Source organism: Pieris napi, chromosome 15 (genome assembly GCF_905475465.1).
Source record: "Pieris napi chromosome 15, ilPieNapi1.2, whole genome shotgun sequence".
Taxonomy (NCBI): domain Eukaryota; kingdom Metazoa; phylum Arthropoda; class Insecta; order Lepidoptera; family Pieridae; genus Pieris; species Pieris napi.
Window position 1 is genome coordinate 1,352,087 of NC_062248.1, and position 13,406 is coordinate 1,365,492.

At 34.3% G+C, this 13,406-nt stretch overlaps 1 protein-coding gene across 6 annotated transcripts in view; it reads left to right on the plus strand.

The window, feature by feature from the left end:
- Positions 1 to 11,876, plus strand: part of LOC125056741 — a 57,189-nt gene extending 45,313 nt beyond the window's left edge. For 3 of the 6 annotated variants that reach the window (XM_047660014.1, XM_047660016.1, XM_047660015.1), the window contains exons 5-11: positions 1,982 to 2,098; positions 2,968 to 3,216; positions 4,493 to 4,597; positions 6,004 to 6,234; positions 8,747 to 8,906; positions 9,936 to 10,063; positions 10,814 to 11,876. In XM_047660014.1, the coding sequence (XP_047515970.1) occupies positions 1,982 to 2,098; positions 2,968 to 3,216; positions 4,493 to 4,597; positions 6,004 to 6,234; positions 8,747 to 8,906; positions 9,936 to 10,063; positions 10,814 to 10,942 (1,119 nt within the window). In that variant the 3' untranslated portion in view covers positions 10,943 to 11,876. Of the gene's footprint in view, positions 1 to 1,981; positions 2,099 to 2,967; positions 3,217 to 4,492; positions 4,598 to 6,003; positions 6,235 to 8,746; positions 8,907 to 9,935; positions 10,081 to 10,813 lie in introns of all 6 variants that reach the window. The other 3 variants (XM_047660018.1, XM_047660017.1, XM_047660020.1) reach the window with 3 other exon arrangements.
- The last annotated feature ends 1,530 nt before the right edge of the window (positions 11,877 to 13,406 follow it).

The following is a 13,406-nucleotide window of genomic DNA, read 5'->3' on the forward strand; positions in this document are numbered from 1 at the left end:
GAGTGGCACTTGAAGGTGGTAAAGCTTGTAAACCAAGCCGTTGTGCCAGACGTTGTCGAACGCCTTCACTATGTCTAAGAAAAACGCATCCGTGGCTCTCGGTTTAGGGAGCTATTCACCCTGGAAAGGATGTGCTCCTGGCCTGAAGTGAAATTGCTCGTCGGGAGTGAGCCCCTTTTCTAGAGCGAAGTCTAGAAGGCCCTTTTTGACTACCTTCTTCTTCAGCTTGCTCAGCATATTAAGAAGGTTGATGGGGCTGTAACTTGCTCAGATTGAGGATACCAATTACAATGGCCTCTTTCCACCAGGAAGGTGCAATTTTCGAGGAGACACTTGTATATGCTCGCTAGTAAATATATTAAATGAGGCGGGAGGCATCAGAGGACTGTCAGAGCCTCATGACCTGGTGGTTGGCAGGCGAGGCAGTAAACTCTTGCTTAGAGTTTTGACGTCGCCGACCGATGTAGGAGGGAGCAGCTCGGCAGGGAGCAGTGCGACTTTGCGCTCGTCTTCGTCGTTCACGTGTACAACGTGGGCCGAGTCGCTGTGAGATAGGGCATGCACTGCTCCACTAGAGAAGATTGATGGCTAAGGACGACGACGTTTATCGTCTTCATCGAATTCGTCAGGCAGATTTGGACGTTTTAGAGGGGGCATGAAGGCCACTGTGTCTGTTTTGAGTTTATCATCACCTGTTTACTGGCATAAATACTGGAATCTCAATTTAATTTCGGTTTCACTCTGAATTATTTATGTCGAAAATTTCCGCTAAATTTATTAAAAAGTTTTATACCGTTCTCTTAAGATTCAGCGAATCTTAAACTCGGTTTAATTTGGACTTGAAGTGGAAATGCTTAAGAGAAACTTTAATTATAGATCTAATTATATAGTGGAAATTGGCGGAGCTGAAATTTTAGTTTTTTATCATTTATTAATTATTATTATTAACTTTTTTCTTATAGACATTTAAATAGATTTAATAATATTTTGTTTTTATAGTAATATATTCATAAAACCCTATCAGTTTAATTGCATTATTTGAAGTGGTGATGAAACGACAGGGAACACTACTTTACTTAATTTATAATAACAAAAACAATTATACTAAAGATATAACCAAAAACATAACATAATTAAAAAGTTTAAACATTTACGAATGCAAAAATGAATAAAAATTATTAAATACATTTAACTAAGAATTCGGCTGTGTTGTGTGATGGTGTGAAAGTGTGGGTGGGTATATACCCACCCATGGTGGGTGGGGTGTGCTCATGATGCAGGTGATTTAGCGCTATGGATATTCTTAATACTCCTTCTAAGCATATTCCACGATAGCTAAAACTTAAAAGTCAAGGCTTAAATAGTGTTCATTGTATGTCCGACCTGCGCGATACCAAACTGAGTTTTTTGCATAGTTGGTGTTGATGTTAGGAAGTCGAAACAAAATATCTACGATTACGAGTCTGGAGAAACGTAGATATTACACTTATTTATTTTTAATAATATGCTATCAGTCTTATGCTATGCTCAATAGCTCTAGTACAGGACAGCTCAACAATGCATATCACTTAAGGTCTGCACGTAGCTTATGAATGCTACATGCGTTCTTCATGATGTAGAACATGCTACAGATCGTTTAACATGTTATATCGCTTACATCTATATGTATAGTACTATAGGGCAAAGCAGACACGTATATTATCTACTGATTTTCCTTAGTTTATCGTATATGTACCTTCTATTCCGAAACTATTATTCTTTTTCATGGATAGTATTTTAAGAGTACTGTAAATTTTATTTGTCTAATAATTAGACTCTAATAAATTTATACCAATGCTTTACACTGCTCATAAATTGACATTATTTTTTTTAAATTATTAATTTTGGCCGCCCATTGGACTCAGCTTCAAGATTTATTGCGGTTTTTTATGTTTATGGTTTCAATATCTGAGTAAATAATTTCTTCTTCTGTTTCGAACAGGTGACAGTGTCAACGGTGAATATGCTGACAACAGTACTCAACGACAGTCCTATATTTCCTGAAAACGAAGAAGAGCAAGCAGATCTGTCCGCCCCATTGCTCATGGATAGTCCGCAGGTTAGAAAAATATTTATAGAAGTATAACAGAAGCAAGATTAGACCGATGCACAGTACTCTGGAATCCAAGAAAGCTGGCCAAAAGTAGGAAAAAATAATATTTTTCTAGGGACCTTCAATAGTTGGAATACTTATAGTGGTATATAGCTATGATGTGTGCACTTTCAGCGACCCCGAAAAGCCCCGAGTCCAGACTTTCACCCGAATTAAACACGTTTTTGAATAAACTTTTCGCCGTATTTTGTCCGCCATTTTGGTGTTCCAAATTGTGACTTCAAAAATTAAATATCGAATTCGTGATCAGCTACCCCGAAATCGTAAGTTTACCAAAATTCAGGGAATTCCAATGACATCTTCATATTTTGGCCAGCTTTTTGGGATTTCAGACCACAGTGCGTTTTTTTTTTATAGAACAGGGGCCAAACGGGCAGGAGGCTCACCTGATGTTAAGTGATACCGCCCATGGACACTCTCAATGCCAGAGGGCTCGCGAGTGCGTTGCCGGCCTTTTAAGAATTGGTACGCTCTTTTCTTGAAGGACCCTAAGTCGAATTGGTTCGGAAATACTTCAGTGGGCAGTTGGTTCCAAAAATGGTCCTATTTTGAACTGGAATTACCTTTAATACTTCTTCTGTTCTATCTATGTATTTATAAATTTAAAGAACTATCCATTCCTAGAATTCATGAGCGTTGCACGATTCTTCAAAATTTGTCTTATGAATATTTGCATTTAGCATTTTCCGTTCAGCTGTGATTTTGTAGATATTCTATCATAGTATTTTTAATATCCAGTAAGTAAATCTACAAGAAATGTGTATAACAGAGGAATTATTACAACATTAAAATTATTAAAGAAGTATTATTTTCAGTGCGTTCTCTTCGGTACGTTTATGATATGGTTCGCATCAATTACGATAAACCTGGGCCCAACATTTTTATCCGGGGCTTTAGCTGCCAGTGCTGGGTCCTACGGATCGTATGGGCCATCCCCATCGTGCCCCTTAGTAAGAGGACCCTTCAGGCATTACGTACTTAATGCTTTATGGATTGGAGTCAATGCTGTGTGCGTTGGACTAACACTTTTCCATTTAAAGAAATTACACCGAGATCTGACAAAGGTAAGGCTATATCATTATGATTGAGTGTATTAATTATATAATTGCCTCATTGGTTTAGTGGCTAGCATGTTTGACTGCAGATCATGTATACGGTTCGATTCCCGGGTCCAAAAATACATTTTGGATTTTTCTAAGGAAATTTCAAGTTTGGAAGTTGAAGATCCTCTGATGACGTAATGGTGTGGGTTCTGGTCTTGTGATACTGCGGTCGTGTTGGACATTAGTAGTATGAGATTTATGAAATAGAGTGCACACGTGTTTCTGCGCACATCCGTGCACTATAATATCTCCTGTGGCGAGTCTCAAAGAGATAAGCTGAAACTAAACCTGGAGATAATACAAGTATTTTAATTAAATTAAAATACATGTATAAAAGTTAAGTTTTATTAGTGTATAGTTCAATCAACTGGCCAGAATTTGCCTTTGTTCACGGTTGTGTAAATAGCGGATTTATTGAACGAAGCGAGAAATATTTACGAGAACAACGTGATTTAATTTTTGGCTCGTAGAGTGGATCCGCCAATAGTTTTCGATTAATGTCACATTGTATATAGTCACACGGCATTGCGAAAATACATTCGTATTTTATAAATCCCGCGAAATAAAAATGACTAGGATTAAAAATAAATCGCATTTTACGACTAGGCAGTATTACTACTATTCAGTTTTTAATTCCGCTTTTATAAAACCATGCCATGACAATAATTATGAGTTTCAAAGTTGATCGGTTTATGTGTTTATTTCGAGTTTCTATTCTACCACGACCAAGACATCAAATCTTTTCCGACAAAACCGTAACTCAATAAATGGGTGGACCGATTTTGATGAGTGTTTAAGTGGATTAGAGAATAGGTCAAATAAATAACAATAAGATGTTTATTTACGTTGGAAAATTAGTATTTGAGATGTGTGTACAGGACAACGTCTGTCGGGTCCACTAGTTAAGGGATAATTAAAAATAATAAAACTAAATTGTTCTGCTGATAAATAAAGTCAGTCTTCCCGCATCTTAAAATATTTCTTCACACCCTCTTTAATAAGGTGGAAAATGAATAATATTTTTAAAATAACAGTTGATTGAACTAACAAAAGTCCACGTCACCCATTGCTTAGGCTGAAGAATGCATAGTTTGAATTATCAAAAGACTAGACACGCGATCCAATACAAAATATAATCAATTTTATAAGGTTTAAATTTATCCTCCAGTCTTTTTTGTGTGATTAGTGCTATAGTTTAAAAAGCTGGAGGTAATAATTTAAATCTTAACGCATGCAGGCTAACGTAGAGGCAGTGCGTGTAGCAGGATTAGTGACCACACTGGTCAGTATGGCAGGGGACAATCGGCGGATGGATTCGCTACCAAACAGCGTAGGACCCAGGGTAACTATTGCATGTACCTTAGATTACAGTTTACCGATATATTAATTGTCCGCATTTTGAAATCTTGAACAACTATTATTATTTATTATGAAAGTGTACTTTATTGGTTTCTAATTTTCTAAATTCAAAATAACTTTTTAATTACGAATAAAGTAGCGAAAAAATTTGAGTTTAATTAAAAAACATTATATTCTTTTTAAAATGAAGTCATTTATAAAACTATATTTGTACGTGTTCTCAAGATAATTACACGATTATTAGTGCAATACATACCACCAAGCGCAAAAATTGGGCTTTAAATTAGGACATTAACACATCGGTAAACATAGCTAGATACGATATGGCTGTGAGCTTCGTAGAATTTGTACGCAGTGCATGAAAAAGTTGTACATTAAAAAGCTTTGTAAAATTGGTACAGCCCGAAAGCTGGTAACATAAAAACAAAAATTAAACGTGATGTTAATTCTTTTGACTTCAGTGGGGCGATTCTAATGACTCAAATCCAGTTGCTATTATCGTTTGTTATAGCAACATATTGAATTTTCTGAAAATCTCCAAAATTTCGTTATAACACATAATATGTGAATCGCCCTACTGTTTTCTTCTAAGGTGGAATAAAAAATAAAATAAATAAAACACAATTAAAATGTATAAGTAATGTATTGTGTAACGTAAAACTGAATAAATAATAGCTCGTAAACCTATGCTTATGACGTTTATTTTCATCAATAACGTATAATAAAAGAACAATGCTAATTAATTAAATGCCATTAATGTTCAATGAATGCTGAAGAGAGTGCCTGTGTGGCATACTCTCGGGGCGTAACTCCAACGATTTTGAGTAATCGCGACGCTTATAAAACTATGAAAGCCTGAGTGAGCAAAATGTACAGCGTTGGTTCGTACAAATAGACATATCCTAACAAAACAGTTTATCTTGTAAAAGTAAAAGTAAAAAAAAATATTTAATCATATAGGTAACATAATTTACACTTATTACTCGTAAGTAAAGAAATACATATGAATGCTTCTAATTTTACATTTACTGCCAGTTCTCAAATCAAGGGCGAAGAACGAGAGAGAAGAACTGGCAATAAACTCTCCGCCACCCTTTTTATATACTCTTGAATAGGTTCAATGCATTTATGAAATTCTTAATAAATCTTCTTCTAAATTCTTCTTAGATGTTTATTTGAATAATCTTTCTATTATCAGCAGTCTAGTGTTTAAATCTAATTATATATTTTGCATTTTTCTAGTGACCGACAAACTTAAATGTTGCAGAAAATAGCGCTATAGAATCTTTAAAATTGTTTTCAACTAATTTTAGTGTCTATATTTTTCTCTTCTTAATATTCTAGAACGATATGTTAGAACTATTAATTAAAATGTTATTACGCTTCTAGACTGTTGACGGCACCCTTGCAGACGGCCGTTGCCGGCCAACTGGTAGTGCCAACTTGCCTCTGGGAGGGGGTAGACGGTTGAGGGGCTATCTCGCAAGAGTAGAAAGAGAGGGAGTAAGGAGAGTAAGAATGTTCCTGGTCATCACAGCAGCGTATGTGCTTTTCTGGGGCCCGCTGTTTATCATAACTTTGCTACACCACCCATCATTGACTTCACATGTTGCGTACGAGGTAAGTCGTAGTAGTCTTAAATAAGTATTTAAATCCCTTTCTTCAGTCGGTAGCTCATGCCTGAGCAAAAAGTCAATAGTCAAATTATTCACATAGGTAACACGAATAAACGAAAAAAGGAATATACATTAAATGCTACTAATTTAATATTTACTGACAGTTCTCAAGGGCGTAGAACGGAAGAGAAGAACTGGCAATAAACTCTCCGCCACTCTTTTTAATCGCCAAGTTTTTTGTTCTACACGTTTTTAAAGAGCTTCAACCATTACACCATGTTCCACATGACATCTTAAGTAATTAATAATAATAAATTAAAAACAAAGATTTGTCCTCTATGAGCGTCGTGGACAGCAAGGAAACCTCGAACTATCTGTTTCCATTGGTTTCTGTCCAGCGCTCTCTTATTACAGTGTACCTACAGTTGAAGACGTTGAATCTTTCACTTAATTGGTCCATCTGGTTTGTGAACACTGAAAAGCCACGTGATCTTTATCCTTTTCTCCAATTTATCATCGCCTCTGCGCATTGTAAGGCTGAAATACTCTGCCCGTTTAGAAAAAAACTAATCGCTGCACGGTAGCATAAAATCATAGTTTTAGCGTTTATTTTCGATAGCATAAAAACAATGCTTTAAATTGTAAACTAAAAATCATCACACATTTCCGACAGTTTCCAATATCGCAATTTAGATTGCTGTATCGCAATATAGACCAGTATTTGCAGTTTTACGATGACATATTTATAGCGCAGGTAGAGTTGGGCGATATAAATTAATATTATAGTTTTTGTCCTGAAAAAGAGTAAGCGAAGCACAATTACACAAATTAACAATTAAAGTAAAAAACAATACTTATTATTTTACCATGTTATTAATTATTGATCCTTTTAAATATTTTTTTATTATCTATCCTTTCTTAAAAGTAATAGACATGCATATTTAGGAGAAAACCATGTACCGTGAAAAATTATAATCCTAAATCTATATTGGTGAAAACCGCGGCACCGAATATTTATAGGCATTATCAAACTTTTTTCTCTAGAACCCAATTATCAACCTCTCATCGTTAAGTCAGCGTTCGTAAGAAAGGTCTTTGTTAGACCGGTGTTTTATCGAACTTCCACAAAAAAACCGCTTTTTTTGTATAAATATAGCCTTAGCAAATTTGTTAAAATGGTAAAATAATTTACAAAACCATTCAGTAGATCCAGAAAATACAACCCCACAAACTTTCCTCTTCATCATATTAGTATAGTTGATTGCATTTGTTTTAATAGTGATTAGTCAACTACAAAGATGAATGGTTTAGATAATTATAACTCAAAAACCTTTTTTTAATTGTGATTAGTCAAATAATAAGACGAATCGTTTAAATAACTCAAAAACCTTTCCTTTTCTTGTTTTGCCCTCATCTGGCTTAAAAAATTACCAATGCAATTGAATTTGTGCATTACTCTATTCCTAACCATATGGACTTCATTTCTATATGTTTCATTATTTGTACAAAATAGTATAAATATATTGTTGATGATCATTAAATCCCGTTACAAGGACTCGCAAGCGCCTCTTGAAAACAGCGAATAAATCCTGTAACCAACAACGGGTGGTTAGTAATCTGATTATTCAGTTACTATATGTTTACGTAGATATTATTCATACATAAAGTCGTTCAATAAGTCTCAATATACCACTTATGAAGTCACTTAAGCCCTAATTTACATTCGGAACCGCGCCCGTCTTGAGAAGAAACAGAAAATTCCAGCTATATCTTAATATAATGTTAATAAATAAATCTACTTCAAGTTAATGCAAATACAAACCGATGATTAATTTTAAATAAGGCCTTGTTAATATAAAATTATTATATTTATAAGTATTCGTACAGCTACACATATATATTTTTAGTTAGAGCACAAAATGAGGACAAACAAATGATATAAATTGACATACATACAAAAATATAAAAAGCGGTGCCGTCCCTATAACATGTGGACACGACCAGCGATATCAAGCAGATACAGTAGACAGTGTTAATACAAACAACCATAAAATTAAAAATACAAACTATAAAATAATTAAACTATTTGAACCAAGAAAACAAATTATCGCTGTGTCCTCATTCTACTACACACATATTATAAAAGAAAACACTTAAACAATATAAAAATCTAAAACATAACTCAATTAAGTACATGGATAGAGAAAAAAGGACAACTGAAATTTAAAATTAAACAAACAAGTAAATATAAAAAAAATGAAATTGTTCTGATAAATAAAGTCAAAGTCTTCCCGCCTCCTAAACTATTTCCTCACATCCACTTTGATAAGATGGAAAATGTCAACATTTTCATCAATTGTATTGTAGTCAAAATTGGAAAATTACGCAGATAATTCGTGTTCGTTCACCGTACATAGAATTGTGAATATAGCCGCATCCATCCATTAAGAAAAGCGTACATAAATAACAATACTATTAATATAATGTACATTAGCTAATAAGAATATTTTTTCCAGTTATATTTCCAAATAACACTACACATTTCGTACGTCCACGCGGCGGTTAACCCTCTGCTCTTCATTGCTTTGCATCGAGCTTTGCGGCGCGCCGCGTTGCAGCTCTGCTGTGGCTGTTGTGTGCATTGGAGCCAATTTGTCCTCGCCTTAACAGCAGCTGGTAAGAATTAGATTTAAATGGAAATTCTTTGGAATAACGCGAGAATTTTTTCATAATGATTTTCACATAAACTGAGTCATTAATTACATTTATTCATTATTTAGACAGTGTTGGCCCAGTGACTTCTTATGTCTTATGTCTTAGGTACCCTGGTACTGAACTAATTGACTTTATGTCTATATGTGCGTAACACTCGCACTCACCGTAGGTGAAGGAAATATCAAGAGAAAACGGCTCTGACATGCCGGTTTAACCCAAAAAATTATAATTAATAAATCGAACTTCTAACTAGAACAAATCTTAGTGAAACGGGTGTTTTATTTAACAACTTACAAATAGCTACATGGTTAACTGATTTAAATTTATAACTAAACGGTATATAATGTCTTAAAAGACGACTGAATACAGCAGATCCTTATTTTTTACTAGATTGACCACTTATTACGCGCCTATCAAAAATGAATTGTTCGTGGCTAGTAAAATATTTTTAATAAAAGCTAATTAAAAAATCTTATATAAAATCTCTGTTCTATTATTAGTTATGGAAATACGAGCCTAATACTTGAGAAATATAAAAATAAAATTGCTTTAAAGTGCCCTCTAAGCGTTAATATATGCATTTTACACATAAAAGCATCTTATTCAAAAGAGGTCTGTATATTAGGTACAAATATTAAAATTCAACCAATTATAGATATTATAATATAACTATTTTATTTATAAACAATTTGTCACATACAATTTAAATTGATGATTAGATTAGGACGACCATGTCGCTAACAAGCGATCTCTTTCTAGCAACGCGTAAGGAAAAAAGAAATACAAAAGGGAATTGTTGAGCTAAATATATTAAGTTTAGAGCTTTAAACAAAGAGGTATGACCCGACCGTTATACAAAAGAAAGTCGCGTCTGCATAAATCCTACTGCTTCAAAACTTCAATGGTATTTTTAATGATTGACGTAATCAAACAAAAATTACCAGCCACGAATGAACCGTAATGACATTTGATTTTATTGACTTCTTTCAGCTCAATCCCCACTAGCTCCCTCATCTTTCTCACCTGCAGCAGCATCACCGGAACCACCGCCAGCTCCGCCACCCCCCATGGCACCACCTGCGCCCCCTGCGCCACACAACGCGCCACACACGATGATGGTAATTACTTCTTATATGTAAGTGTTCACCTCATACGTGGTTTTTCGCACCATCCTGCATCTACCCCGTAGTTGGAACACCTGGACTTCGAGACGTAAAATTTCATACACAAAACATATTCGTCGAATTGAGAGACCTCTTACGGATTTCTTTTGATATTTTTTAAAAGCACTAAGTTATACTTACTAGTAAATTAAGTCATCAAGTCAAGTTCTTCTATATCCTTATTCCGATTGGCATGCTTCGAGAGAAGAGTACATCTCTTATTCCACTTGTTCCATCTTCCAAACGTTCATAGATGTTCATTTATCATTTTAGTTCTTAGAAGACCATGTTATGCTTTCACCCCTTAGTGTTTGGCCTTCCTCTAGACCCTATTTCTGCCACTCGTAAATAGTTCTTCATACAAATAATTTTCTAAATTTTGGCTCAATATTCAGGTTTCGTTTAAATGTTGGCAACACTCCTCAGCTTCCAAATCACAAGGAAATAAGGGCTAAATCTGTCTCAACTAGTTGTGATTTTAGGCCTCTTCTGTCTTCCTTCGCTTTTCTCCTCCTCCGTGTCCTATACAGTATGCTTCTGTCCGGCGCCGCATGAATCTTTCAAAGTCTCTTCGCGCTTCGTGCTGTCCAGATTTGATAGGTTCTAGTCGAAGACCTTTCCTACAATTATCCGCAAATAGTGTCCAGTCCTATTACATCACCCGGTAGCGCCCCGTCCTAGTTAATGATCACATCTCGATCTCAGAGTTGGGAAGTTGAGGAGTGTGATGCTGAGAGTATGTCGAGTGCACGTGTACAGGGAGACGAGGATATGATGGAGTGGAGCAGTGTACGGCGACCTCGTTCGCCGAGTCCCCTCCTGCCCGCGATTTGAGCACCCACCCTTCACGGCGTGTCGCTGGACTGCACTTGTAGTGTGTGCTCTAGTGTTCGGTTAGGTTACACCTGTGTTTTAGAGTAAATATTGACTCCTGACGTATGTTGGAGCTCTTTGAATTAATAATAGCATGCTTAAGGGAGTGGTTTTTGAATAAACCCTTGTGTGTTTTAAATAATCAAAGAACTGTCTTAGTTATAAGCAACCTTACATTTGAAATTTTAAATGTTTTCTAATTTAATATGCGAAAAACAATAGTTTATTTTATTTATAACAAATTTTGTCAATATTTCGATTTATTTTCTATCTCATTTTACATTTAACCCTAATGAGTACTATAATATAAATTGCTTATATTTAACGTAAGTTTAGATTAACTAAGTGCATAGTCGTTCATTACCATGAAAACTAAGTGAAGAACTTTTAACAAAATCCATTGGAGAAATATTTTTCATTAAATATATGAAAGTGAATTTAGAGGTGAAATTTTAATTAAATTAAAACCTTTTGCCTCAAAAATGTAAATATGTTCACACCCACGACTCATGCATAACTTTATTGCCTTCATCCACTCTACGTCTTTTTTAAATTTTAAAACTGAACACCGTAAAATATAGCTAAGTGAATAAAAACTATACGTTTATATTGTAGTATATTGTATCAAAATAGGTTGTATATGTAGAAAATCTTCTTATTTTCTTTAATCTTGTGCATATTTTGAGTATAACTAACATTGTTCCAGTTTCATTCCACTTAAGTGGTATATATGTAATGTAAGTAATGATAATTATTCGTAATATGTCAATGTATTAATGTTTAGTCTTAAGCATAACATTGTAAACTTATGAGAAAGCTCAAATTCTAAACACATTATTTTTAGTATAAACATTCATAGTGCCAAAGATAGTATATTTTTTGTCATAATGAAACATGAACACCAAATTTAAAATAAATCTTAAGATATTCTAGTATAAAAATAGGTTATATAGTTGATAAACTTTCAATTTATGCGGCTTTGAACCTGTTTCGACGTAAGAATGTAATTTATGGTTCATTAAAAATTGTTCTTAATTGAGGTTGTTCATTTGTTTTGCTTACAATTAGACAATTGTATTAAAGCGGTATTATGCGACATTTTGTTTCATCACTTCATATATAGAAGCATAAATCTTTTTCTTATATATTGACAATTACTTGACGATTAGCTTATGGACCGCGGTATCCATTTTGGCGTTTTCGGGCTCAGAGTAGGCTCGTAATGAACTCTGGCCGCTACCACAGCGTTAGTTACCATAATGATCTCTTATGAAGCTTCATTCTCATGCGCTGTTAGCCAATAATCCAATACTAAACTTTAAAACTTGCTTCGACACGCAGTGTTTCATAGGGCGAGACTTTGTATCTCCTATATAACAACGTATTGGATAAATTATAGTTCGCGCTAAGTATCAAATATTATCTTTGTGTTGTAATTTAAATTATAAGTGCAAGATTTCCTAAGAAAATTCAATGTTAGCATGTTTTGCATTGTGTACTTAAAGCACTTTTAGAACTAGTTTAGAGGTCATTAATGCACTTAAATATAAGATTTTCCATCCATTATTATCTGTCAAGACTGATTTCATTAATTTTAACAGGCGTACGTTTCATGGTTCTATTTAATAAATTCATATAAATCTTAAGTTATTCTCCGATTAATGTGTTTTACATTCATGTTCTTCGTCGAATTCTGTGAATCCTAAATGTCAACTAAAGAATTAAGATCAACACGGTAATGTAGTATAAATATAAAAATATCAACTTATAAATTATACAAATATAATGTAAAAATAATTTATACAAAGATAATTACAGGCGTTAAATAGAAATTTATATAATTGTGTTCTTATAAATATGTGAAATAAAATGAAGTATTAAAATGTGAATTAATAAATGAAATTATAACTAAAATTTGTTTCATTTCTTTACTCCAAATGCAAAATAAATTGAAAATTTTGTTGTTATTATTCGATTTAAAAATGGTTAACTCACGATGCTTCCATTTACTATGAAAGTAAGTATTCTATGAAAGGACAATTTAGTCAGGGGTACAGGGGTTTGGATCTACTTTCTCTATTTATATCTTCCCTTTTTTTATAGAACGGGCCGGAGGCTCATCTGATGTTAAGTAACACCGCCGCCCATGGACACTCGCGAGCCCTCTGGTTGGTACTTGAAGGCTCTTTCCTTTTTCTTAATATTGATGTTCCAAGCAGTTACCAAGATGAACAAATAAATTTTGATTTGATATTGAGTAACTGATTTTGACGTTATTACCATTTCACTGCCGAATAAGCACAATCTCGCAAAATCTTTATAAGGGTGAGAATTTAAAACAAACTGGACGCACAATCTTCTTCATGCGACTCTCAGCCATGGAGTCGTAGCTTCGATCCTTGCAATGGATTTTCTGGCTAAGTGC